This window comes from Pieris napi, chromosome 19 (genome assembly GCF_905475465.1).
Source record: "Pieris napi chromosome 19, ilPieNapi1.2, whole genome shotgun sequence".
Lineage (NCBI taxonomy): Eukaryota > Metazoa > Arthropoda > Insecta > Lepidoptera > Pieridae > Pieris > Pieris napi.
This window is the reverse complement of record NC_062252.1, coordinates 2,993,362-3,019,422: the sequence shown is the minus strand read 5'-3', so window position 1 is coordinate 3,019,422 and position 26,061 is coordinate 2,993,362. Positions and strand designations below refer to the sequence as shown.

At 34.9% G+C, this 26,061-nt stretch overlaps 4 protein-coding genes and 1 long non-coding RNA gene across 6 annotated transcripts; 3 read left to right on the top strand and 2 right to left on the bottom strand.

The window, feature by feature from the left end:
* Positions 1-1,321: 1,321 nt before the first annotated feature.
* Positions 1,322-6,343, top strand: LOC125059364 (histidine-rich glycoprotein-like). Its single transcript, XM_047663760.1, has 4 exons — positions 1,322-2,025; positions 2,431-2,650; positions 4,203-4,395; positions 4,920-6,343. Exons 1-4 carry the CDS (start codon positions 1,423-1,425, stop codon positions 5,059-5,061), a joined length of 1,158 nt encoding a protein of 385 aa, XP_047519716.1. The 5' UTR covers positions 1,322-1,422; the 3' UTR covers positions 5,062-6,343.
* Positions 6,344-7,686: 1,343 nt separating this feature from the next.
* LOC125059421 lies at positions 7,687-21,037 on the bottom strand. Of its 2 annotated transcripts, none has more exons than XM_047663841.1 (5): positions 20,925-21,037; positions 10,875-11,046; positions 9,700-9,920; positions 8,687-8,817; positions 7,687-7,900 (listed from the first exon to the last, which is right to left on the bottom strand). In XM_047663841.1, the coding sequence occupies exons 1-5, from the start codon at positions 20,934-20,936 to the stop codon at positions 7,720-7,722; spliced, it is 717 nt and encodes a 238-aa protein (XP_047519797.1). In that variant the 5' UTR covers positions 20,937-21,037; the 3' UTR covers positions 7,687-7,719. The 2 variants fall into 2 exon arrangements, with proteins under 2 accessions (XP_047519797.1, XP_047519796.1); XM_047663840.1 differs by lacking the exon at positions 20,925-21,037 and adding an exon at positions 11,643-12,063.
* On the bottom strand, positions 17,234-19,361 carry LOC125059425. Its single transcript, XR_007118664.1, has 3 exons — positions 19,127-19,361; positions 18,399-18,582; positions 17,234-17,932 (listed from the first exon to the last, which is right to left on the bottom strand). It is a non-coding gene; the product is annotated as an uncharacterized LOC125059425 (long non-coding RNA).
* Positions 19,443-22,674, top strand: LOC125059420. Its single transcript, XM_047663839.1, has 5 exons — positions 19,443-19,752; positions 20,151-20,322; positions 20,941-21,158; positions 21,794-21,924; positions 22,437-22,674. The coding sequence occupies exons 1-5, from the start codon at positions 19,618-19,620 to the stop codon at positions 22,624-22,626; spliced, it is 846 nt and encodes a 281-aa protein (XP_047519795.1). The 5' UTR covers positions 19,443-19,617; the 3' UTR covers positions 22,627-22,674.
* Positions 22,675-23,524: 850 nt separating this feature from the next.
* LOC125059422 lies at positions 23,525-26,032 on the top strand. Its single transcript, XM_047663843.1, has 4 exons — positions 23,525-23,869; positions 24,307-24,517; positions 24,603-24,714; positions 25,840-26,032. The coding sequence occupies exons 1-4, from the start codon at positions 23,735-23,737 to the stop codon at positions 25,946-25,948; spliced, it is 567 nt and encodes a 188-aa protein (XP_047519799.1). The 5' UTR covers positions 23,525-23,734; the 3' UTR covers positions 25,949-26,032.
* Positions 26,033-26,061: the final 29 nt, after the last annotated feature.

Here is a 26,061-nt window from a genome sequence, read left to right as displayed (position 1 = left end):
TATTTTTCATTTACAAGGCCTACATACAATCCACCGACAACCGAATTCACTTCCACGGAAAGATTTATATCTTTGTAACATAATATACGTTTATAAGTGTTATATAAAACACATATATGTTTTCCCTTTTCGACATGAACCGCGCAACCGCTACTAAAATTGTAATTAATCCATTTTGGTATTCACGATTAATCACATTGCATTAATTAAATTTAAGAAATGTATTCATACCTATGTTTAGAATTATGACAATAGAAAGTGCAGTTATCACGACGTAGAAAGTCGCTCAAATTACTCAAAATTTATAATACTGCAAAAGATTGTACTTGGATTAGGTTTAACTGGCAATTAGTCGACAGTGATGATGCTATTATGGAAGTACGTTTCTGTGTAATGTCATAATCCCTCACAGTATGTAATTACGCCTTTTCATTGGTAAATTCGGGAGAGAGAATTTAAATATTACAATACTTCAATAAGCAATAAGATGATAAGTGATATCGATTTATTAATTAAATACTTCTTATTTTAGGTTCATGGTAAAAAAAAATATTTATATACATGTGTCTTTACTAAGACATCAGGGCACATTACAATCTAGCCAAACTTAAGACTAATAAGTATTTTAAGTCTAACCTAATTTACTAATAAGGATTTTTACATAAGAAAGTGTCCAATAACACTACTTACAGTCTCTATTAAAGGGAAGACACTCTGTTCTTGTGTTATATTTTTTTTCTTTCACTCACTGTGTATTTAGTACTGACGTGCACTAACACTAAATCACTAGTTCAAATGGTTTTGTCCTTTTAAGACATTTACCATGAATACGACAGTGTAACTCTTCCATAGTTAAATTGCTTATCTAGGATAAACGTAGTAAAAAATAGTTAAAATTTTAATACTAAATCTAGCCGGGACTAATTAATATCTGACTATATTTTTATCAATGTGGGTTTACATATGGAATTAACAATCAGCTATCTCAATCTCTATCAATATAATTTTGGACGTTGAGTACATAAAACGAAATAATTATTATTTATTGGACAATCAAAAATATCGGCCAAGGCTTAAAGCCAAGTTACGGAACTTTTTGCAATAAAATATCATCGAAATTAAATAGAAATCAATCGAAATTGAAATGATGAAGGCGGTGGATTTAATTAAATATACACCGAGATTTGTAAATCTTACGCCTAACAATTCACGGTCATTGTTTATTAAATTCGGTTAACCGCGTAAACAAAACCAATTTGCATCGGGTTAGACGCTTTCTACACTTCATAGTTCCGATAGCGAGTTAAGCTGCGCGTGCGCCGATCGCCGCCAACCGTCAAGTGCACACAGTGTGTTTACCCTGCCCGAGCTATAAAGACGTGTCACCCGCTCTCGAGACATTCTAGTGAAAGGCCTACGAAAATGCGGGCAATCTGCATTTTCGCGATCTCGTTACTTTCCTTCGCGTTGGCAGATTCCGAACCTTGGGTAGAGGAAGAAGACGTAGAAGATTATAATGATTATCACATCGACAAGCGTGACGTCGAAGGTCCATATGAGGAACATATTCGAGTGAAGCGTGGACACGAGAGGTCTAAGCGAGCTCCGGTACCAATTCATCAATATGAAGTCTATGAACCGTTTGAAGAAGGATCCTTCCCAGCTCCATCTTATCAGGAAATGTTAGCGGCTAGTGCTGAACACTACCACAGATATTTACCCGCAAATACCCGGATCGCTCGTCATTTAAATACGCAAATAAACCCAGGGCCTCTCACGTTTGGAGTAAGTCCTGAACCCATAGAAGTTGTTTCAGCGCCTGTAAACCTATCTCCAGTAGCTAACACCAGACCAATACAGTTCAGCAATGAACCGCCAGCAGGTGCAGTGTTCTATGAACAGCAGGAAGACTTGGCACCAGCTGCTGGTCACGTTGTAATAAAGCACAATCCCCATGCCTCGGCCCATAAACAAGGATCGGGTCATGCGCAAGAAGCCAGTCACTTTGACGCACAAGGAGGCAAGGTACATACACATGTTTTTACTATTCATTATATACATATTCATATAAATCTCAAAGGCCCTGACACACTAATAATTAATATTTAATACAGTTATAAATAAGCTTCGAACAAATTTCTATAAATAGTGTTTTACAAATACAAATGTCATTAGCACTTGTTGTGTTTTTGTCTAATACCTTTCATAAATACATGTCTAGGCTAAATTATAATTAACTTCTCAACTATCCCCGAGGCATATGAGTTACATGATAAGTGCCTATAATGATACAAAATATACACTTAATTGAGACTTAATATTTTAATTCACTGCAATAATAATAGAATAAATGAGACTAAAATGGAATATTAATAAAAAAAACTCAATTGATAAAACTATTTTTCATATTTCAAATAACTCTTATTTTAGGTTGTCAAAGGTTCCAAAACAGACCACTACGTAGACAAAGGTGGCAAAGGTCACAAAACTGACGAGCACCACCGGAAAGAATATGAGGAAGCAGCTGGTAAAAAGAAAAAGCACCATGACCTTGCAGGACATAAGGGAAGTCATCAAGAGGAGGCTTTTGGACAGAGAGGGGCACACTTCGACGAGAAAAAGGGACACAAAAAAGGACACAAAACTAAGGGTATAACCCCTTTTAATTTTTTCATCATACCGACATGCCTTTCTTTATAAACTTTTACCCCATATATATGTATATAATAAGCAAAATGATCGTTTATGGAGACTTAACGTTATTAAGATTAGTCTGTTGTTTTTGTCTATACAATGGACATTACAATATCTTTATTACACTTGACAAAACACAATCTTTATTGGTTAATATTATGTAACCATACCATATAAACTTATTGACAATTGGTCCATTTAACCCAAATATTATTCATAAAAGTTAACTTAAATTAACTCTCAAACTTTCATACCAAATCAATTAACCATAACTTACGTCACTAATTCTAGAAGACCGCGAAACAATAGTTTGTCCCAAGAGGTCAATCAGTTCGGAACAAAATAACATTATGTAACACCTGTTACACTTTCTCTTTGACCGCAAATCTAACAAAAGCGCCGTGCTATAATGGTTGCAATACTCATGCACTAATATGCAATATTAATTGAATGTGAAATTCGTGATTGATTTCAAAACGTTATTGTAAGATCTGTTCTGAAATAAAACGTGATTACGCAGACACGTAAAATAGACGTGATCTAGAGCTGAAGTTACTACAATTTAGTATTCACAATACCTGAATACAATTACATGTAGCATATTATTATTAGAAGCAGATAAAGCATCCAGATTTTAATATAAAGGTCGCACGCACAAGAATTTGCATGGTTATTAAAAGTGCGTACTTGCGTACATAGCTAATAGCAAAAAAGGAAACTGAAAATATTAATTAACTAGCTTCTAGTTTTGATTGATTCTTCTATAAATAGCCTTTAAGTATGAAGATGCGCTCCACTTCTACTATCAGTAGTCCGAAAAGTTTCTAACCCATTACGATTGTTTATGGTAAAAATTTTGGAACGCTTTCTAGCGATTTATTTATTCGTTTCAATCATAGATGATTATAGAGTATACTGACAGTACAGATATTAGTAGCAAGTGTGACGCCTTATTTTATATAACCAGTTTTTCCAAACCAAATCACCGATCATATTCAAATAAATCTAATATATAAAATTCTCGTGTCGCTGTGTTTGTACTTTGTAGTTAAACTCCTCCAAAACGGCTTGACCGATTCTCATGAAATTTTGTGTGCATATTGTGTATGTCTGAGAATCGGACAACATCTATATTTCGACGTTGTCCACCCCTAAATTATTATTTTTTTACTTTTAGATAAAAAAAAATATTTTTATGATACATCATTAAAAAATACATACAACCCCTTATTTTCACCCCTCTACGGTCAACCCCTATTTTTATTATAAAATAATAAAAAATACATGGCAAAACGACGTATGCCCGGACAGCTAGTAATATATAGGAAAATAGCGACCCTCGACTTTTCAGTTATAAGGCGCCTTAAAACTAAGATAAATTATTAATTGTACTCATAGAAAAATCCCAGCAAAGCCTGTAAGCCAGGTACCTTACTCCTAATAGCTCACCACTAAGCAAGCGCTGCTCTAAATACCTTAACAGATAAAAACGCAAAATCTTTTTACAGGCTTCCATAACAAGTACCACAAAGACGAATTCCACAAGGAGCATAAATTCTACGACGACTTCCACAAGGGAGGTGAACATCATCGCTATGGCAAATTCAACGCTCGACACGCTACCAACGAGAGTGGCAAGAAAAAAGCCCACCACGTGAACGCAGGCCACGATTTTGTCGAGAAAGGCAAGAATGGATACAGGTACGCATTTTTTGTTCCTGCTACCTGGGAAAGGGTCTCATTTGTTCACGCGTCATTCAATTATAACGTATTTAGCCCCGTGGCGAAAATGGGATACTTGTTTTTAAAGGTTTCTGTAGAAATGTATCAAAAGGTTTCCTTGGAATTGGAAGGTTTGAAAACATTGTTCATAATGTGTAGTTGTTGCAGTTACTAATAATAAATCTGCTTATATCTGTCAACGTAAAATTGTAAAAACTGTTAGATTGTAATCTATCTTGCGAGATTGTAAACTGTCGAAAAATTGTGAACTCAACGTACTGCTTACAATTTAACGTATTATTCGGTAGATAATCTATCGAAGTGATATCGTCAAATTGTGAAACGGTACGCACCTATATAATCTCGCGAGATACATTACAATCTAACGGTATTTACAATTTTACGTTAACATATCTACTATATTAAATAATAGATAGAAGAGTTATAAGTTCCGGTAAAAAAACTTGGTACTAGGATCTCAAATGCTATTTTTTATCCAACAGCAAAAAGGGACATGTAGACGCTGATCACCGAGGTCACAAGGGTAAATCTGGACATGAAGAACATCATGCACATCACTCGCAGCACGGCAAGAAAGGAGGCAAAGAAGCTGGCTCTCATTGGGCTTATGCTAAGAAAGACTAAGTTAATATAAAAACTAGTTTTAAGTGATTTGTACCCTGTACTAAACATGCGCTTGTTATTCGTTAAAGTATTTCATCAAATAGTAATACCAAATTCAGTTTTTGTGACTGTAATTGTAATGTTTTGTCGTGTGATGACGTTATTATACCTAATTGACGATATAGTAATATCCAATGAAATCAGTATTGCCTTTACAGAGTATTCCTTCAGGACCTCGCTTCGTGCTTCGACCTATTGACAATATTAAATAGAAATAATATGCCATTGAATTATTAGCAATGTTCTAATTGGGTTGCAATGTTTCTAAGGATGTCATAATCGATATTATATTTCGGATATTGATTTGTTAGTAGGTTACAAGGTCTTATTTAAACCAATGAAGCAAAAATACAGAATTTGGAAATCGATGATTTCAATTCTGTAAACATTACATTATATCATCTCTCCATTATAATGACAATTTCGGACCATATAAAAATAAGTTAAAGCCGAAAAACGTGTTTAGTTTTTGAAGTTTATTTAAAAAGAATAATTCGTGAATACTTGTCTGGATGATCATAATTGTTGGAATTAAACTTTAATTTAAACTTAAAACTGTTGTAATGTTTCTATAACTTCAATTATATCCTATAAATTTACTGTAGGTATCTGGTGACTGACGCCAAACGGACATTGAATCCCTGTCATAAGAATATACAAGTCTATAAAACCGAGTCGCGATTTTAGTACTAAACAGTAAGCGAACTATATTTAAAAAAAATGTTGTTCGGCAATATATACTATTGTCAAAGTTTTGTCCACTTTCAAGGTCTTGTTTGTATGGCGTACAACTCACAGGTCCTACATTCTATCAAACGAAGTATAATTGTTTCGGGTTGAACCGCCTTGTCTATAAATTATCGCAGAAAGTTCGAGAGTGAATTTTTGTCTACTATGATCTTGCTTAAACAAATGTTACTGTAATGTGTTAGACGCACGAAGCAAAATATTTATGCTTAATCTTGAACTGGTTCAACGCATTGGGGATAAAAATATCTCAACGGAACCTGATCAAGTGGAGTCTATAATAAATAGCCACACACTGAATAATCAGATGAATAGCAAAAGAAATAAGCAGGGATACCTAGCCTTGATCGTGGTACCGCGCATTCCACAATTTCTGCAATAAATTATTATTTGAAGCAAAACGTTGCGTCGGTTGATTACAATGGTCAGCAGTGTCTCCTTCTCAATTAAGCGACAATATTGGAAATTTCCTTTCCCTACTGTACTTCTCTTACGTCTGAGTGAAATGTGGATGAGGTATTTAAATGCAGATTAAAAAAGAATGCTTGTAAAATACAGTCGTATTTTCTAACCTAATTAAGAAATTGTCTAAGTACTATTGTATTGGTAACCTTAATGGCGGCTGTACTCGCGTCGCAAGTTAAAGGTGCTTTCAACGAGTATCGAGCCGCCAACATTTGTAAGTATTATTTGATAACGGGTTTTATATTTTTGATATTGTCATAAAAACGTTCCTATTTATTTGTATTTTTATTTATCCTCTATCAGAGCATAACTAAATACGCTTTTTTTAATTAAATCGTTATCCGCGAATCTAGAAACTAATGAATAGTCTTTATTTGTGGTTGACGTTGGTTTTCCCCTCCAATGTAAGTTTGTACCTACCAGTCTACTTCTACCTAGATTGCTTAATATGTTTAGATGATATTGTGATATTATTATTGTGTTTGTTTTGTCACGGGGTCCAGTTTACCACTTTCCAGTCTAAATTCTAGAAGTTAAATTTCGAAATACCCGAATGAAATCAAAGGTGAATCTATCTGATACCTAATCTGCCATATTAAAATTTAAAATTGGTAGCATATTTTTATTGGCTTTTTTTATATATTTTTGTTGTTTACCATAATTGTTATGTTTATAGTAAGCTTAGCTACATATACCTACTGTAGACTTTTTTTTAAATTTCTTTATTTTACAAAATAATATAATATAATCACAATATGTTACATTAGAAAACCGGTGTGGTTTGTATTAATGTAACCATAGCAATCTTGTTTATGAGCGCTACAAATGCATATAAAAGTAGTTTTTTAATTTACTGTTTATGTTGGATAGTGTTAGGTTTAACCTAATATCTGATGGGTTAGACCATTTATTATTATTATATATTAATAAATAAGCAAAGATCCTGTAAGAGCAAGTACTACGTACATACAGTTATTATAATCATAGTCTGTACACTATGTATAGCATTTAAGTGCCTTTTGCGACTAACAAATTACTCACTCTTTAAAGGTACCGGTAGGTACCACATATGTCAAATCAATCCATATTTTTACCCCCAGCAAGCTTCAAAATATAAATATAAATAATATAATGCAGTTGCATTAAGCGCTAAGTACCGACTGTAAATCTGAGGCTTAGAATTTCTTTCATAAGTTAAAGGTTAACGTACATTTCGTGCAACCTTTGTGTTCTTGGTTCGATTGCAGGCGAAAAATATTTTTTTCGGATCAGTAGTAGGAATAGGCTGATCTTGAATATTAACACTGAACTATTAACAGACACAGATTTATACTGCATTAGGGAACGTGGCATTCAATATAAATAAAAGAAAAATTGGCCTCAAAATGTTTATTTTCAACAATGGTACTAAAAGGGGGGTAAGCAGGGTACAGGCGCACCTTTCTTTGGGTCAAAATACATGGTGAACACAGATACTTTGTGGTGTGGCCGTCGCGGGAAGAAGACCCTTTGACCGGCGTCATCAATGAACTCGCTGTAGTCCATTGACCACTCCAGCTTCATACCACACTTCTCACACATTTTGGCTCTGTAAAATTTTATCACATACAGCTAATGATCACTAGGCATACAATTCTATAGGTAATAAGAAAAATACTATATTGTTGCTGATATTTTTTCTTGTATATATATATTTTTATTGGATCAAAATACATTCTGCGGTCGTAACATGAAAGCATGTTTCACGGCTTCATGGATGTCAAAAGTCAAAAATCATTTATTCATATAGGTAACACAATGTACACTTTTTTTATGGCTCTGGCACGTTTTGTGCATTAGCCAGCGTGAAATATAAGATTTTTATAATTCGTGCTTTTTGCCTTAAAAAATTCGACCATTCCCTCCATGTACGGTTTAGGCACTCGCACGGTACCCGCACAACACTCCCAAAGGCCGAGAACAAATTTAAATTAAATTAAAACTTGCCCTCGAACCGGGAATCGAACCCGGTACCCCTCACCTAGCTGCCACTTAATAAGACCGCTAGTCTATGGGGCCACTTATGAACGTCAAAAAAGAAATAAACTATATAAATAGAACTGGCAGTTAATGTAAAAGAAGAAATGCTTCTAATTTAAAAGACTAATTCTAATTTTACTGCCAGTTCTCAAATCCAGGGCGTAGGACGGACGAGAAGAACTGGCAACAAACGCAATAAAAATATGTGCTGCCATAGTTACCAATCTTGAATTGATTTCACTCCTAATTTTGGAGTTTATAATGTATGCAAATTTTGTGAATGCTTATAAAGCATGTCCAGATGAGACGCGAAGACGTTAATAAACGAAGAGCTAACGTATACGCGTATACGTACGTATAATGGCTGACAGCGATAACGTGCACGAGCGGGAGCCGCATTTCCTCAGCGTATTGCAAAACCCGCTGTAAGAGTAAAGACCCCACGCCTTGAGCTGCCACCTCCGAAGATGTCGCTAGCACTTCCACCTGAATTATTCTCTTTTGACTTCTCATATAAACCTCAACTCAAGTTTAACCTGATTCTTACTGATTTTACATCCCATATTATTTATTTAACATTCCATCGAACGGTAAAGGAAAACATCGTAAGGAAACCGGCTTGCCTTAGATATAAGTCGATGGCGTGTGTCAGGGACATGAGGCTGATCACTGTCTATTAAATTGACAAATTATCATGAAACAGATACAGAAATCTGCGGCCTTTTTTATTTAATTATTTATTTATATTTAAGCTTTCAGAATGTCTATTGGCCAATAGTTTAGTTAAAAAATTATTGAAGTCAAAGGGTTTAATCAATCTATATATAGTAAGAGAAAAGAATCATTATAAAAAGCTGCTCAAAAAGAACAGGTTATTAAAAATATTTTCCTGTTCCTTATATGGCTTTAAAAAAATATTAGTATTAACTTACATCACGTCATTTATTATTATTAAAATATATATTATAATTCAAATTGGAGAAGAAGAACAGCTTTCTTTCATAACTCGACTTTCGACTCATTGGTCTAGTGGTTAGTACCCCTGACTGCGAATCCATTGGTTCCGGGTTCGATCCCCGGCTGAGACGAACATCGATGTGATGAGCATTTGGTGTTGTGCTTAGGTCTTGGGTGTTTAAATATGTATTTATATGTCTATATATCTATATATAATATGTATGTATATCCGCTGCCTAGTACCCATAATACAAGCTTCACCAGCTTAGCATGGGACTAGGTCAATTGGTGTGAATTGTCTTAAAAAAATAATAATAATGAATGAAAGATATGCGTTAAAATACAAATCACGTTATTATTTATTTATGATAACTTCAAAAACTTAAAGGAGTTAACAATTAATGTACTTACGTCATACAAGTACGGCACATCGTACTTCTTGAAAAGATTGGGACTACGCAGACAATGTGCTATGAAGTACATCCGGTTCCTTTCCGGACGGGCACACGTACAGTGCGCCCATTCTTCCAATTCATCTACAGCCCACGGGTATACCCTGTTGGCAACACATACGCCAACCACCTTTCGTTCATTAGTACGTGGTATGTACTCGTATGCCATAAAACGATCACCTGTGTAATGATTTTAAATATATTAAGATACTAGCTGACCTGACAAACGTTGTTTTGCCATGTATTATATATTATTTCTAAGAAACATTGTTTTAGTATAATAAAAATAACTGCTATAAAAAAATAGGGGTGTAAATTAAGGGTGGTTAATATTTTTGTAAGTTGTATCATAAAAAAATAAAAACAATTTTTTTTTTCAAAAAATAAAAAAAAAATTTTTTTTAAGGTGGACAGCCCTTATCAGTTAAGGGCTTGAAAGATAGATTAGCCGATTCTCAGACTTACTGAATATGCATAAAATCATAAGAATCGGTCGAGCCGTTTCGGAGGAGTATGGGAACGAACATTGTGACACGAGTATTTTATATATTAGATAAGTGTTATCGGAAGAAATTAAAGGGTAAACACGAAAACGATCGTAAGAGAGATTATTAGTGTTTCAATAAATTACACATTTTTGACGTGACAACGTCTTATAAATCGATGGAGCCGGCTGCACGCACGAAAAAACATGACTCATGCGGCGTTACCTCGCTCTGAGGCGTTACCTCGCTCTGAGGCGTTCCATTTAAGGCTTGAAGTGCAAGCGAGAGCGCGAAGCGACAGAGAGGCACAATCGGACTCCGCGCTCTTCGGCGTTCGACATCTGTCTCTCTCCTACTTGAGTGAGCGAATCGTGACGTTGTCACGTTCAACTATCGTCAGTAAACCGACTTTACAGACAACCGATTTTATTTTTTTTGATAGTCGCGTAACAAAAATACATGTTTTTTTTATTCTGATTCTGATATAATCTTATATTACGCTACATTAGATATAGAAATAATGTTAATATCATTCTAAATTACGCCATAATTTAGGAACACAAATTACTTCCAAAATCATGACTCCAACTAGAAAGACGTATAGACGTCTTGTATAAATCGGATGGATTAACCCAAATTATCAACTAACCAGAGAGAGAATATTTATCAGTCAGGACATCAAGATAGCTACAGTTGTGACACATCCAGAGTCCCACGACGCTTGGCTCGCGTGGCCAATAGTGGCTATAAAGGAACGAACGTATCAATTTTCCATGTTTGTTGGTTCCCTGTTCGATTGATACATTGCGGATGTCAAAGCACTAAAACAAACACAAAGTTGTAGTCATAGGATACCTGACTTTCCTACCGTTGAATCAGGTGGTCGGCACACTTTGTCACGGCGCTTAAGTTCAAACTCTCAACCAATAAGATTACCTCAACCTAACGTTTATTAACTTGAATGTTAACTGAATACCCATAATAAGAGTATATTGCAACAACAAATGCACCAGGAAGGAATTATTACTTGGCTGTAGCAGTATCAGATTTAAAAAAAAACTCTTGCCGACTCACTCTCCCTTGCTGTGAATTAGACCATGGCATTCAAGGCAATACTTCACAATTTTTGTAAAGAAAACATGGAGAGTGTTCGATGAGTTGTTCTGATACCTGAGTTTCATCATCGGACGTCGAGGCAGAATACGAAATTCCACCCGTATCACCTCGAAGTCCGTCGTTCTACTACTGAGCTGCTGGAACTTTGTGGTACCAGCGGCGCACGGGTACGTCTTTAGATGATGTCTCTGAGTTTTTTGTTACTCCAACGTCGGCAAAATTTTATCTGATTACTCAACCATTGAAATCGATATTAGATTTACACTTTTGGTATAAGAATTAAATGATAATAATACTGAACTGGTCTCTTCTCTGGTGTGTACAGACAGACATCGCATGGCGAGGGTTTCCTGAACCTCTTGAACTCCAAATTGCACACCTGGCGTGGGATCATTCGCAGAATGTTATTGTTAAGTAACCTAAAGCAATTCATTTTGACTATTTCATTTCCGTATTAACATTTTTTGTAATTTTTTTGATGGAAATTGGAATTAACGAGGCATTTTTTTATTCTGATAGAATATTATCACGAATGACATATTGGAATTACATTTTATAAAAACGTAGTTTATGGTTTGATAGAAATACAACGAAAAGGTTTTTACATAGACATTTCAAATTCTAAGAAGTTCTTTTAATAATATAATTTATTTATTAACACTTAAACGTCCAAAATATTAAATAAAATACAACGACAACTTATGCAACATTAAGAAGCCATCTCTTCAAGGCGACCAAACTAAGTAACTTTTTAGAAACTAAACGAAATTAAACGAAATGGAAAACAGTCAAATTTTGGTTCAGTCGCGAGCTCATGGTACGAATTTTCATACAAATTGAATTCTAGAAATTGAAATCTAAACTGGCTGGTTTATTCGACGCCATGGTAGAGTAATAGTATTAACAGACGATCGAACTTGGTACGGGCCGGATAGCGGATTGGTATGGCGTACCAAATCCGCTACTTACAACACACGGCCGGATCTCGCAGCAACCGCGTGGCGTGTACTCAGTTCAGACGTCATGCCTCCGACGTTATCCAAGCGCGCTAAAATTGCGATTGTTGTTTTGGCAACAGTAATGCCGCCACAAATATCACGAAAAAAAAGAAAGGAGTGGGCAAAAACATAATTAAAAAACCGTGATGAATTTAGTCACATGTAGTTAATCAAATCGCTCGATTGCGAAGACTTCCGTATATACTTGCGACTAGATAGCGAAACCTTTGAGGAACTCTTAAATTTGGTTAAACCTCTAATCACGAAAACTGATACTGTGATGAGGAAAGCTGTTACTGCTGAAGAGCGACTTATTGTAACGTTAAAATATCTTGCATCAGGAAGAGAATTTAGAGAGGTGAAATTCAGTACTGGTATATCGTCACAATTACTCTCCAGAATAATGCCATAGTGCGAACATGCGCTGACGCACGTGCTACCTCCGGAATGTTTCAAACGTGACTGCCGTGCGTTTGTCCGGTCCGAGCGTACAGACTCGCGGATTTGGTACGGAGCGGACCAAATTCGATGTGCAAACCATCGGACCGAGCGAACCAGAAATAATAATAATAATGTTCGGCAGACAACTCTCCAGACGAACGGATATGGTATGGAGCGTACGGAATCCGCTGTCGGGCCCGTACCAAGTTCGATCGTCTGTTAATACTATATAAGCGATGCATCTCAGGTGTTGGTTGTCAATAGGCTCGCAAAGGTATGGTAGGCCAGAAAAAAGGCCCCTGAACTTAGAGTATTAAGCCAGAAAGGAGACGCCATCACTCGAACGATGCTAATTATTTTTTCTGCCAAAACATCGGCGGGGGACGAGGCACTCACACAGACAAAATTTTACTACAGAAACAAATTGCACAATGTTTGTACACACGCACACAAACCTAATTTGCTTACACAAGAGTAACCGCAACGCACACATTTAAAGAAATCGTATCTTTACACGTTACATGTACAGCACACATACGCAACAATCCCGACATAATTAGAGCTACCACCATGTCGATAAGGAATGTCGATAAAATTTATTTATTCAATCATTCAGTTGTTCATTCTATTCTGCAATAGCAGAAATATTCTAAAAAAAATTTTTTTCACACATGCGGTGGCAAATTGTGAACTAATGGCGCCACAAGCGACTGTACCCAAACTCTATGAATTGGTCAGTTTCAGTGTGTATAAGGATAAGTAGTGTCAAGTTCTTGCGTGACTCAAGCTAATAACGGACTTTGGTTTGGGTACCGTCCCTCATGACTTCATTTACTTTCACTAAGGTGAAGTAGTGCATCAAGAAGGACACTAGCGCTCCATGTTTTTATTTATTTTATTTAAACAAACAACTGAATGTACATTGGACTTTTCTTTCTTCTTCTTTTCTTTCTGTTTTCTGTTTTTGCGACAGTTGCACCTTAGGAGAGTATGTTAGCGATGATTTCTAAAGTGTTTATAGCATTTCTAAAATATTTTAGAGAAAATTTGCAATACATTACTATACGGCAAATATTTAGAAGAAGTTATGCGCTGGTCTCCTCTATGACGCTCCATCCTAAATGTAATAAAATAGGCAATTAAAACAACGTACTTAAGAAAAAATATTTATTACAAAGAGGTTAAAAAGAACAACAGGGGGTTTCTAAACACATTGTCAATCAAAGTATTTATTTATATGAAAACATCATGTAACTATATAATAATTTGACATTAAAAAAAAATTATTTTTATTGCTACTACTTTTTTAAATAGCGTAATTGAAATCCCATGATGATTTTGAATTTAAAAATTTGAAACGACATAAGAAAACACAATTTTATTTTATACTAGGTACTAGTTTCATGTATGAAATAATAAGAACACTATTATTACTTACAAAATAGCGGATTTTGATAAGTTTTATTTAAATCTGCAAATCCAGCAAAACTTTTTATTGATTTTTGAAGTGAATGAGTTTTGTGAATATATGACGGATACATTTTTTTGGATCCTTTTTCTTAGGCGAATGCTACACGCTCGATATTTATCGTGATATTTGGATCGTGATCCAAAATTACGATGTGTAGTACATGCGTATCACGATCCGTGATACGGATCGCTGGATTTCTAGAAATCTAAAAATCCACGATCCGTATCAATTATCGTCGATAAATATCGAGCGTCTAGTCTCTGCTCGATATTTATCGCGTCAGTATTTATTCTGCCAGCGATGGAAGAGGACGCGCATATATGGAGGCGGAATAATATAAAGAATTCATACTTGTATTAGAAACATTACCTATAAGTATAGGCTGATTTACACGTATTAAGTTGCCAAGTCTTAACTAAATTTTAAGTAACGTAAAAATACTAAATAATTAGTTAAACTCATTTATTCGCTCAAGATGGACGACCACAGAACAAAATATTATAGGATTTTCTCTTCCTGATTGGGGATTTACTGTATTGTATGCTCCAATACATGATTGTGAAGGTTCTGGGGACTCAACGTAATACGTATTTGAAGAAGGCGAAGGAGTAAAACGGCTACTATTATTCATTGGGGAAGGGGTTCTACTACTGTTCATTAATTGTTGTATACGCATATCGGACAAATAGTTTTGGATATGTTTTTGAGCTTCCAGCGCCGAAAGCAAAAGCATAGCTTTGCAATGACTCCGCCAGCTTATGCTTTTCACTTAAATTTAACTAAATTTTGCCTGTCCAAACGTGTCAAGTGATTAGCCACGCCCACCAACTTAACCGAAAAATAGACAAAATTCTATTCTACCTTGTTTAGTTGCAACTAAATTTTAACTTGCAACTTCTTACTAAATTCACTGTTTACACGGGTTAAGTTACTTAAAATTAAGTTAATATTTAGTAAATTTTTAGTCAACTTAATACGTGTAAATCGGCCATATGGGACACCTCAAATGCAAACTAGGCAAACTACAGAAAATAATTTAAAAAATAACAGATTTGAAACGATCTGGTGCTGCAGCGGAAAATGTTTACAATTCAAAGTCTTGGATATTGATGTATATCAGCATATACTGATAATAATAATAATAATAATGGCAACGCAAGCTTTCTTAATATTGTTACTCATATTGTAACACGAAATGTACGAGTGTACTCAATGAAATTTACCGTCGTACTGACGCGATCCGTATCGAGTGTGTAGTATACTTAAAAAAATACAAGATAAATATCACGATAAATATCACGATAATTATCGAGCGTGTAGCATTCGCCTTAGAAAGGTAAGTGATTCTCGTGTTTACATATTTTTCCATAACAACCTTTGCCAGTTCTATGTTATGCGTCACATAATCGTTGTCAAAATAATGTTCCTCAATAGAATGAAAGAGTGTTTTCCCTACAAGTTTTTTTAAAGTTTGAATAACAATTCGTTTAGTGTTGTATTTAGGATCAACTTTTTTATCCGACGTAAGTGTGGCTCTAATCTCGAATTCACAAAAGCGACATAAGGATATTACCTCTTCTGAGGCATACATTAAGCCACCTCTACTTTTTTGATAAATCAAGCTTTCTTTACACTGCACGCCTAAAAGAGCCTTGACGCAGATACTGCATTTGATTTTTTTAATGATAGAAAAAACCACGTAGCCCGCTATGTATTTCACTACTTCCTCGCCGAAAGAAGATAAGTATGTGTAGCTATCTATATCTGTAAGTATCTGTTCCTCTGTGATGGAAAATTGTTTATCTGCCTCTAAATTAATACAGAATGACAAAGATGTGTCGTTGATTTTTTTTATCCCTGAAGAACAATCTAAAATTGATATTTTTTCTAAAGGAATACAATTTGTACCTCGTTCATTTCGGTTTAGCTCTGTGTGTACCAATAGTTTCTTATATATTGCTTCGAGTTGTCGCGCTGTGGGATTATCATTATACCCGCCATGGCTACGAACATTGGAAAAAAAAAATTCTATATGATCTTGGCTGATCTTATGTAAGGGCAGATACGTAAGTATTGTGCCTTGGTCTAACACTAAACTTTTGAACAACTTTTTTGCACTTTCAATGCACACGCAAAAACCTAAAAAACCTGTGTGTCTTGGAGATTTTAATATATTTACTTTTTTTAATGTGTTACCCCTAGGAATAACCACAGATAAGTTAGTTATGACAGCTTTTGCTTCATCTAATCGGTTAAATGCCTTTTGATAGTTTTTTGAGTTTAATGCCTGTTTGTACGCATTGGACCAAGTTTTTGAATCGAGGACATCAAATATATCGTTCATTAAAATTAAAAATTCAGCGGTTGGAGTTACTTCTTTGAAAGAAGGCATCTTCATAATGTCAGCACAAAAAATCAATGCGTCAGCTACGCTCTGACTGAAAAGTTGGGCAGCCAATGAGACATTCATTATTTTGGACTTAAAATAAAGATGGTTCGCTTTTAATTTGTTGGCTAAATAAAACATTTCTTCCTCTTGTAGTTGGTGCAACTTTGTGATATATGACCATTCTATTTTTTTTTCATGGCCAGATCGATAAGTTAAAAAATATTCGTAAAACTCAAACGCATTTCTAACCAGTTTCAACATATGACACGGATCTAGAAAAAAGAAAATCTCTTGTCCAGTATGAGGATCTAATATTTTAGTCTGTAAATTTAGTGGATCAAGACAGCAGCCTAATTCTTCAGCCATGGCAAGATTACATTTTGTGCCGTCACATGTCAACGCCTTAATTTCAACACCAGTTTCATGAACGAGCTGGAACGCTATTGTGACAAGTCGAGCTTTTAAGTTAGCAGTCATACCTTTTATTAAAAAGTACCCAATAGGTACTTTCCATGTGGTATTGATGCCCACCAATAGAAACACTAGAGCATCAGTGGCTTTATCGGAATTGTCCGATATAAAATCAAATCCGTAATGCCTTTGGGTACTAGAATTGTATTCGGTAAATTCTTTTATTTTCATTTCATCCATTATCAAAGAGCAATAGATTTTGCCAGTATTACTGTCAACTCTCAATCTCAGTGCATTTAGTGCCTCTTTTGTGAAGCCTGGACGACCGTTAATAGTACTGTACCATTTTGACAATGTACGCGGCGCTGGTAAACAGGTTCCGAATGTTTTTCTTACATAACGGTAGGCTTTAGGTGAATAATAATTTAATGTAAGTGCAAAACATCTTAATTCAGGAGAATACTTAACTCTGGGTAATTTTCCAGTTTTGCTTATTATAATTTGCCTTTTTATTAGTTCGGTCTCTTCCACGCCTATGGCTTCCAAAATTCTTCTATTTTCTTTATCTATTAAAGATTTTTTGGTTAACTCATCAAGTATTTCTTTTAAACTAGCAACTTTCTTTTTTAAATATCGTGTTTTCGACTGAAGTCTTTTAATTTGTTTGTTTTTTTGAACTATTATTCTTCTTAATTTACGTATTCTTGGTGTTTCTTGGTCCAATTTATAACAAGAAACATTAGTACTTGTAGTAGGTGAAACATGATTTGTTGATAACTCAGAGCGAAAAGTTGATGAGTGGGGTGGTGAACTAGCCGAGGTTTCAGTCTCAAATCTCATTTTTTTGCTGGTTGGCAATCGGTTGGTTTTTCGAAGTCAGCCTACAAAATAACATATAAAATAACATTACTACAGTCCGTGAGGCGTAAGTTGAGCTTTGTATCTATGTGACTGCACACGGATAGTGTAGAATTGCAGTCGACTTGAAGCGCGCGCGTCCTGTGCTTAGTTTGAACCCCTGTTTCTGTGTTTGAACCGGTTTTTACTGGTGTTTGATACTCAGTCTGAAAGGCGATGCGTCCCACTCCAATAACATGTCTCTATCAATCTTAAACACGGTTACAAAATTAGTTGCACTTCAATAACAAATCGCGCCATACTTTGTTAACATGAAGTAAAGTAAGTTTTTTTAAGGTATACATTGAAGTAAAGAATAGGTATACATTGGTGTTGGAAAAGCAATTAATCGTTTTTTAGTTACTCCAGTGGATGTTCAAAACTATATGGAATACATAATACGTTATTACAGATCCCTACATGTTTGCATCGAAACTAGATATAACTTACATTTGGTAATTTCAAAGTAGGTGTTGCTGATTCCTTTAATTTTCTTTTGTTGTTAGCCAGCAACAAGAAACATGACGTATCAAAATGATCGGAGCAAACTTTACTTGTACGTTTGGGTAGCCATGTTCTGTGATTTTCACAAGCTTTTATCCATTGTTGTCGACGGATAGGGTCTTTTGGAAATCTATAATAAAACTGTTTTATTTCAAACTAAAAAAATGTATCCATAATTACATTATATTGTTCATTCGTTCAATAATTTATCGATAAAAAAATAGTATGTGTCCCCTCTCTACGTAAATGACGTAAACTGGCGTTGGTGTGGCTAACTACCAACTTAGGAAAATAACCATTATTAGAATAAATTCATGTGATAAATTTTTATAATTTTTCACGTCCTTTCTTCATTAATTAAAGACATTAGTATAATAAGAAAATTGAAGTGTCGGGTAAACCTTCAAAGTACTTGTGAGCGAATCCACGAACAGGACAACTAATCAATAGTAAAGCATATTTACTTAAGTCATTGAACAATATGATCGCTATGTAAGTACCATCTGTTAGTAAAAAAAATATGCAAATAAAAAAATTAAGCCACAAAAAACGTCGTAGTGCGGAACTTTGCAATAAACTGGCAACATTGACTCGGCATTACTCGGCAATGAATATTTATTTGATTTTCACGTATTCTTATAATATACGATAATATTACTTAAGAAAATACTTACAGATGAAATGTCACGTTGTCTTTTTGTACACTCGATGTGTCAGACCTTTTTTTACAGCCGAATACACTGCATCCAGTCATTTTTGTCGGAGCTCTTTACACTAACAAGCGTCATACCGGAATGGCGCGGAAGGGTCGAGAAACAGTTTTATATAACGCGTATGTCCAGCGGGTTCGTACTTTGACAGAGGGGGACGCGCGTAAAGGCGACTCCTTTCTGGCTTAATACTCTAAGCCCCTGAACGAAGAAATCAATAATACTATTTATCAATAAATTTATTTATAATAGAACCTGTATACTACAATGACGTAGAATCACAAAAAAGTAAAATCGCACAGCTGTCACAGCAACCGTCAATATGCCACCATAGTATATTTTTATTTTTGAATAATATTAAATTTTTTGTAAAAATAAAAGCAACTAGCAATATCCAAAATGATACGCCGGTGAAAACGAGCCGTTTTAAACTGTAAACCTCTATTTTCTGAGACATGACAATATACAAACTGATGAAGTGGCTGTCTCCAAGGGTTATGGTTAGAACGGCAGCTTACTACAGACCTTCGGTAGTTGCTTCACGAAGTTACGCTGACAACCCTGAAATTCCATCTTCTACTAAACGTGCTGTAAGTTTCGCTTAAGATTATAACTTTTATAGTTAGATCATTGGTTGTTAGAACATTTTCTGAGGAAGATGGACCTTTTACTAGGTACATGTGGTCTGGTGGTTTTTTGTCTTCTGTTACTGGACTTGCGGGTTTCCTTACAACTTGCTCGTACGGCGAAGGAAATTGTTTCACGAAAAATGTCTTTACTGCGCAAAAGCATCTTCTTTGTGAGGGTACTGACAAATTTTAAAATTGTATGCCACCACATCATTTTACAAATTCAAAAACCCAATTATTGCGGGTTGAGAGATGTTCACATTAATCTGAAATATTGGGTATGAGACAAAATTTCCTAGAAAAACGTTTGTAATATGGCCGACGTTGTGGCGCTAACCACTTTAGTTCGATCTGAATAGGTGGGGACTTTAAAAGAGGAACGTGTACGAGTGCGTCGCGCCCGACCAGCTGATACTCCGAGGGTGCTGCGATTTGTGAAGGAACACGCAGCTACCGCCTGGCCAGGTGTTGCAACTCATCATTCACAGAATGTCGTTCTTGATGACCTGGTCGCAAGAACTCTGGCTCAGGGTAAGCAAAGGGATACACCCGCCCACACGGTTAATTATTACAAACAATCAATATTATTAAGATTTTAGGGGTATAATCTGAATATTTAGGTATCTTTAGAAGGATGGTATAACTAAACTACTAAACTATTTACATGGTATTTAACGCCCTATAAATGTTGTAAAACTTTACCACGAAATATGAATAGTCTGGCTAATGAAAGTTGATACTGAAAAAGCGCGGCAAATTTAAAAAATATCAGCATGGCAGCCCTAAAGTAAAAAGAAAAGTTGGAACAACTCAATTTGATACTTTGACATTCATTTTTATTTTACTAGTGGATGCTTGCAATTTTTAGGCTTATAGGTTTTGTGGACATAAGATTCATCTAAGTAGATTATTGGCTTGCCTTCTGCACGTTTAGATGCAATGGTACGCAAAAGCGATGACTCCATGCAGCTATATCATATCGTTCAATTAATAATGAACGTTCATTTTTGTTTTTCTTAAATTCATAACCGTTGGCTAATATCTACTTTCGTTAGCCAGACTCTAGCTTTCGTTAACGTAAACCTTTTATTAACGTGATATTACCTATTTTTACCCCACTTGTTTCCAATTACCGTCAACATCATTCAGGTCACTCAATGGTAGCAGAGCAGCAGGAGTCAAAGCGGTGGGGTCAGGTGAGGGGAGTAGCGTTGAGCGCAGCCGTAAGCCCCTGGGACGCAAATCTTCTTAAGGCGTGGGCCCGCTGTATACGTTGCACCCGCTCGCGCCGCTTAGTACTCTTCGCTGCACATTGCTTGAGCGCACCCGCCCTGCACAACAAATATCAAGTGCATACAGTTATGCAGGTCTGAACACCCTCTCTATATAGTCTAGTCAATTAGGTAGCATAACTCACACAATGATAGTGTAAATAGCATCTTTATCATTAAGTTCCGTAACAAACGCATATATTTCTGCATCAATGAAATAGACGTTTAATTGTTCATGTTTCTAAACAAGCATGTTAAGCTTAACGGTTCGGAATTAAACATTTTGTGACTTTATTTCTATAGGAATCGAATCTTAGATTTTGCATATCAAAAAACTAAGTGAATCAGTTATATATAAATGGAACATGGTGTAGTTGCAGTTCCTTACAAACGTTGTGTGAAAAAAAATGGCAATTAAAAAGAGTGGCGGAGAGTTTATTGCCAGTTCTTCTCTTCCGGTCTACGCCCCTGATTTGAGAACTGGCTATAAATGTAAATTTAGAAGCACTAATATGTATTTCTTTACTGACAAGTCATAAGTGTACATTATGTTACCTATATGATTAAATGATTTTTTACTTTACTTTTTACTTTTATAAATAGGGTTTATATAACAACAATTTTCAAAAGGAAAAGCAAAAACAAAAGAATCGATTATCATTCACTGTTTCACAATTCTTATTACAAATTTATTGAATTATATATAGTTTATGGGCCTTTTAACCTCCCAGGTTGTAGTAATAGTACCCCCGGACTCACCGAAAGCTTCAGAAATAGCTCGACTGCTGGCAAAAAACGCGCTTCAGCGGGGACGCGATACAGGGTTTCCCGTGATGCGATTCGACGTTACCACAGAATCAATGTAAATACACTGTCGTTTACATATTTTGATTAAATACAATTATTATATAGAAAAACCTTTTTAACCGGCTTAAAGTTATGTATTATTTTAAATTTACAATTATATAACTCACGCTTAAGCTCACGGTGTCCTCTATAGACATATATAGAGGACACCGTGAGCCATTTCTGCCAAAACGCTCCATCTTTTAGTCTCTACCAACTCCGAGGAAATAAATACAGATAATGCAACTTTTTCTACAGCTGTGATACTCTTTTGACATCCAACACCTGTGACTGAAGACAAAAGGTGTTGGATACACTTTTTGTCAGTCACCGTGACCATGCACGCTGTAAAGCACGCGAAACGTCGGTTAAATTTAAAATTATGTTAAATAATTGTAATTTTATAATAATACATAACTTTAATCCGGTTATAGCACTATGCGCGTCTAAAGATGGTTTTTCACATTAAATGAAACCCATGCGATTAAATACATACTTACTATTGGATTAAATACTATTTTTTGTTAGAGAGAAAAGCCTTCAGGATCTGAAACTTCAAAAAGAATGGGAGTTTGCCTATGAAGTACATCCAAATGCTATCAAGGAGTTTATTCCAAGAGAAACTCTGAATGAGGGGAAGACCGGACCGGCCAGCTCCAACGACGTGCGACGTAACCAAATCACTGTCTACACCGCATTTCCATTACGAAAGTCATAACATATTGTCGATTGCTGGTTGACGGCTGTATTAAAATTTTTTAAAGTTTTTTTTATTTTAATATTTTTCAGATAACCTAAATTACAGGCTTTTCAAGCGAATGATTTTTGACAATGTCACATTCGAAAAGTATTTGTGTATTACTAAACGAATACGTGGTACGTTCCAGCTGTCTACAGCAGACTCTCGTGTTCTTCAATCTACATACAAATATTTGATCTATGAGTTCGTGTCGTGTAAGGCCACTGTTTAAGTTTTCCAGACTTCAAAAAACCTGATCTGTATGTTGGAAGTCGATATGATCGTTTACTGCTTCTGAGCACATGTTATATCTCTATAGCATTCGTGCTTGGTTAGGATTTTTTTATTTAAATCAAGTGTATCCCAACGTTTCAAGTTTCATCAAAATCGGTTTAGTAGATTGCCAGGCACTTCTCGAGACCGTGAATATACATAATATAATGTTCTATATAATGTTGACAGATATATAAAGTTGGTTATTAAATTACTAATCTAAAGATTTGCTTCGTAAATACGGTTGACGTAAAATTAAAGCAACCATAGAAAACCTTTAGTTGTTGCCTTAAGTTTCAGAACAGATGCTTTGTATGTGATTTTTTTACAAAAACCAACATAGCTTGATTTGAGATAAGTTTTTACTTATTATTGCATACTTTAGAGAGCTGTCTACTTTGCAAGAATAAAGTCAACGGTGGTTGGGAAACACAATTTATTTGCAATCATTTTGTTATATAAAACTGAGTTTAATTTATGTATAGGCTAGTTGGAAGTTTGCGACGGAACAATTTTTTTGTAAGTAAAATTATTCTTATCATAATTAGTACGTAACATTTGTAAATAACGAAAATGTCGTTTGGTAATTGAGTAAACGACATATTTCTTAACGAATCTGAAGAAAATTTTAATGATTTTAAAAATACACTAACTTGATTACAATAATTATTTCACATTTATTTTAAGAAATTTTCTATATTTGAAAACAATGTCAAAAAAGGTCTTTGACTTATTTCAACAACTTTTTACCTACTAACTGTAACCGCATCAATGACCACGATATTCTAATCGTAAATACTCTTTTTTCAGAACCATGGCTTTTAAACTGTTAGTAATAGGTTTGATACAGATGGCAGTAGCGTCTCAGGCTGCAACTCTACAGGACCTTATGGTGGCAGACGATACTATGTCTCTAGGCTCATATATCAGGCCTGCTAGGTCACCTGCGGTAAGAAGTGACTACAACCGAAAGAAAATCCTATGTATAATTATGTATAATTAATTATAGATACTTTAATAGTAAAGAATTGTCTTGCAAAATCATTTATACGATCTAGCATAAAGTTAGACTATCTTTGTTCATATAGTATTAGAAAATCAGTTCTAATTAAAGTTAATTTAATTTAAAATAACAAAATTTGAGAGTCAATCAAACTGAGGAATATTTTTTATTAGAAAGTAAACTAGCAAACGTTGATTGTCAAGTTGTAGTACAAAAAAGTGAAGTTGCTTTGAGATACGTAAAAAACCTTCCAAGGCACGCCAAAAACATTGATTTAGTTATATTTGGGACTTTCTAGGTATAGCAACTGTTTAGGGCGCTTCATTTCTTAATTAAGTAGTTTTATGTTCAACTTTGTTTAAAATAAACATTACTATTATCAGCCGGAAGATTATCATAAATCTTACGAGAACGAAGGAGATGGTGAAATCGGGTACTCGAGAAAGAAAACCGGAGGTGGCAAAAAGGGTTACCAGCATTTTGACTCTTATCACAAGAAGGCTGGAGACAATTTCGAGTTTCAGAAACAGGATTCCTTTGGACATGACGACGACGGTCATGCAGGAGCTCACAGCCACCAAAACGAGAAGAAAGGTAGTTTAAAAATATTACCATATATTTATAAATGTTGAACATTTTCTGAACTCTACTTGGTTTTTAATGGTCCCTCATTTTTAAGTTGAAGCTTATCGTGAACCAGAAAGTGACGAAGAAGAACGTGAACCAGAACGTGACGAAGAAGAACGTGAACACCGGGGAAACCCAAAGAAAAAAGATCACGAGGAGTTAAGGTAGATATATCATAACTAGTAGACTCGGCCAAGAGTTGCTGTGGCTAAGATTTTTGTTATATTACATAGTAGTAAACTATACAAGAGAAAGGGCAGGAGAACACCAATCCACCATGCTTTTTTGGTGGTTATGCCATTAAATTGTAGCTTATGTGAAACGTTGGTAATTATTTTGATAAGGATCAATAGACCTAGGTACGAATAAAGAGCCTTTTCTAGCGGTGGTATTTTAATAAATAAAAAAAACAATAAAAGGACGCTTATTGTGACGTAACTATAAAAGAAAGAGACATGCTGTCGCGACATTTTTTATAGATAGTGATGTGTCCTGAAAAATTGTAATACATCATTTTGTTCTATCATTAATAGTTTTCGCAGCGCACACGATTGAAGGAAGATTATTCAAGTTTTAGTATGCATCCCTAATTTTTTTGAAAATGAAACAGCCTATGTCACTCGGGAATAGTGTACCTTGCCAACGGTGAAAGAATTTTTGAAATAAGTCCAGTAGTTTCGGAGCCTATTCATTTCAAACAAACAAAAAATCAAGCCTTTCCTCTTTATAATAAAAGTATAGACTTTAGTAAATTCTGCAGAAATTTTGTCAATAACTAATTATTGTAATCTGTCAATTTAAAAATAACATTTTTATGATAGGTTCTGCATGTCGCTTTTAGTTTAGCTATGCTAGGCTAAAAAACTAAAGCGAGGATAACTTTTGATTACAATTACAGTTTTTGATAAACATATTATATATTTTCAAATTTAATACTAACATCCTTATTTTGAATACACATTTTAATACACGAATACACATTAAAATCAATAAAACCATAACAAAACAAGTTGTTATATGTTCCCGTAGTAAATTCACAGTACCAATATTGATATTATGTGTTTAATATGCTTTACCTATTTTATTTTTTCTCGACATTATCATATCAGCATAATCTGTAAGGATAATGTATGTATATTAATAAGTTTAAAGAACACAATAATTAGTTTTAAACATTGAAAACAATTAGGTTATTTTATATATTTTGTAGTGCAACACTGCACTTCCATAGTTCAAATATTTCAGTGTATAAATGAAGGGGCTCTTCTACCAGCTGCTTTCCATTTCAGAGAAGGTCCTAGTAATGAAGAAGTGGATGTTGCCGGATATGACAAGGCAGATTACAGTTTACCAGAAAAGTATACTTATGGTACGGGAGAGGAATATAACTTTAAGTAACTGTATTTTATTGCATATATGTGTGTTCCAAAGTAACATGAAAGTTGAAATGGGAAATGTAATGAACCCACCATTATTTTTACAAGAGACATGTATTTTATAAATTAAATTTA

What these genes read in the sequence shown, in the direction of transcription:
- LOC125059422 (XM_047663843.1), top strand. Translation starts at nt 23,735, where the DNA reads ATGGCTTTTAAACTGTTAGTAATAGGTTTGATACAGATGGCAGTAGCG. An exon ending in CCACCAAAACGAGAAGAAAG is followed by an intron (nt 24,518 to 24,602) that starts GTAGTTTAAAAA and finishes CTCATTTTTAAG; the next exon opens with TTGAAGCTTATCGTGAACCA. An exon ending in AAAGATCACGAGGAGTTAAG is followed by an intron (nt 24,715 to 25,839) that starts GTAGATATATCA and finishes TTTCCATTTCAG; the next exon opens with AGAAGGTCCTAGTAATGAAG.
- LOC125059364 (XM_047663760.1), top strand. Translation starts at nt 1,423, where the DNA reads ATGCGGGCAATCTGCATTTTCGCGATCTCGTTACTTTCCTTCGCGTTG. An exon ending in TTGACGCACAAGGAGGCAAG is followed by an intron (nt 2,026 to 2,430) that starts GTACATACACAT and finishes CTCTTATTTTAG; the next exon opens with GTTGTCAAAGGTTCCAAAAC. An exon ending in AAAGGCAAGAATGGATACAG is followed by an intron (nt 4,396 to 4,919) that starts GTACGCATTTTT and finishes TTTATCCAACAG; the next exon opens with CAAAAAGGGACATGTAGACG.
- LOC125059421 (XM_047663840.1), bottom strand. Translation starts at nt 11,774, where the DNA reads ATGAATTGCTTTAGGTTACTTAACAATAACATTCTGCGAATGATCCCA. An exon ending in TGATAAATATTCTCTCTCTG is followed by an intron (nt 9,921 to 10,874) that starts GTTAGTTGATAA and finishes ATCATTACACAG; the next exon opens with GTGATCGTTTTATGGCATAC. An exon ending in ATGTGCCGTACTTGTATGAC is followed by an intron (nt 8,818 to 9,699) that starts GTAAGTACATTA and finishes AGAATAATTCAG; the next exon opens with GTGGAAGTGCTAGCGACATC.
- LOC125059420 (XM_047663839.1), top strand. Translation starts at nt 19,618, where the DNA reads ATGACAATATACAAACTGATGAAGTGGCTGTCTCCAAGGGTTATGGTT. An exon ending in CATCTTCTACTAAACGTGCT is followed by an intron (nt 19,753 to 20,150) that starts GTAAGTTTCGCT and finishes CGATCTGAATAG; the next exon opens with GTGGGGACTTTAAAAGAGGA. An exon ending in CGCAAGAACTCTGGCTCAGG is followed by an intron (nt 20,323 to 20,940) that starts GTAAGCAAAGGG and finishes AACATCATTCAG; the next exon opens with GTCACTCAATGGTAGCAGAG.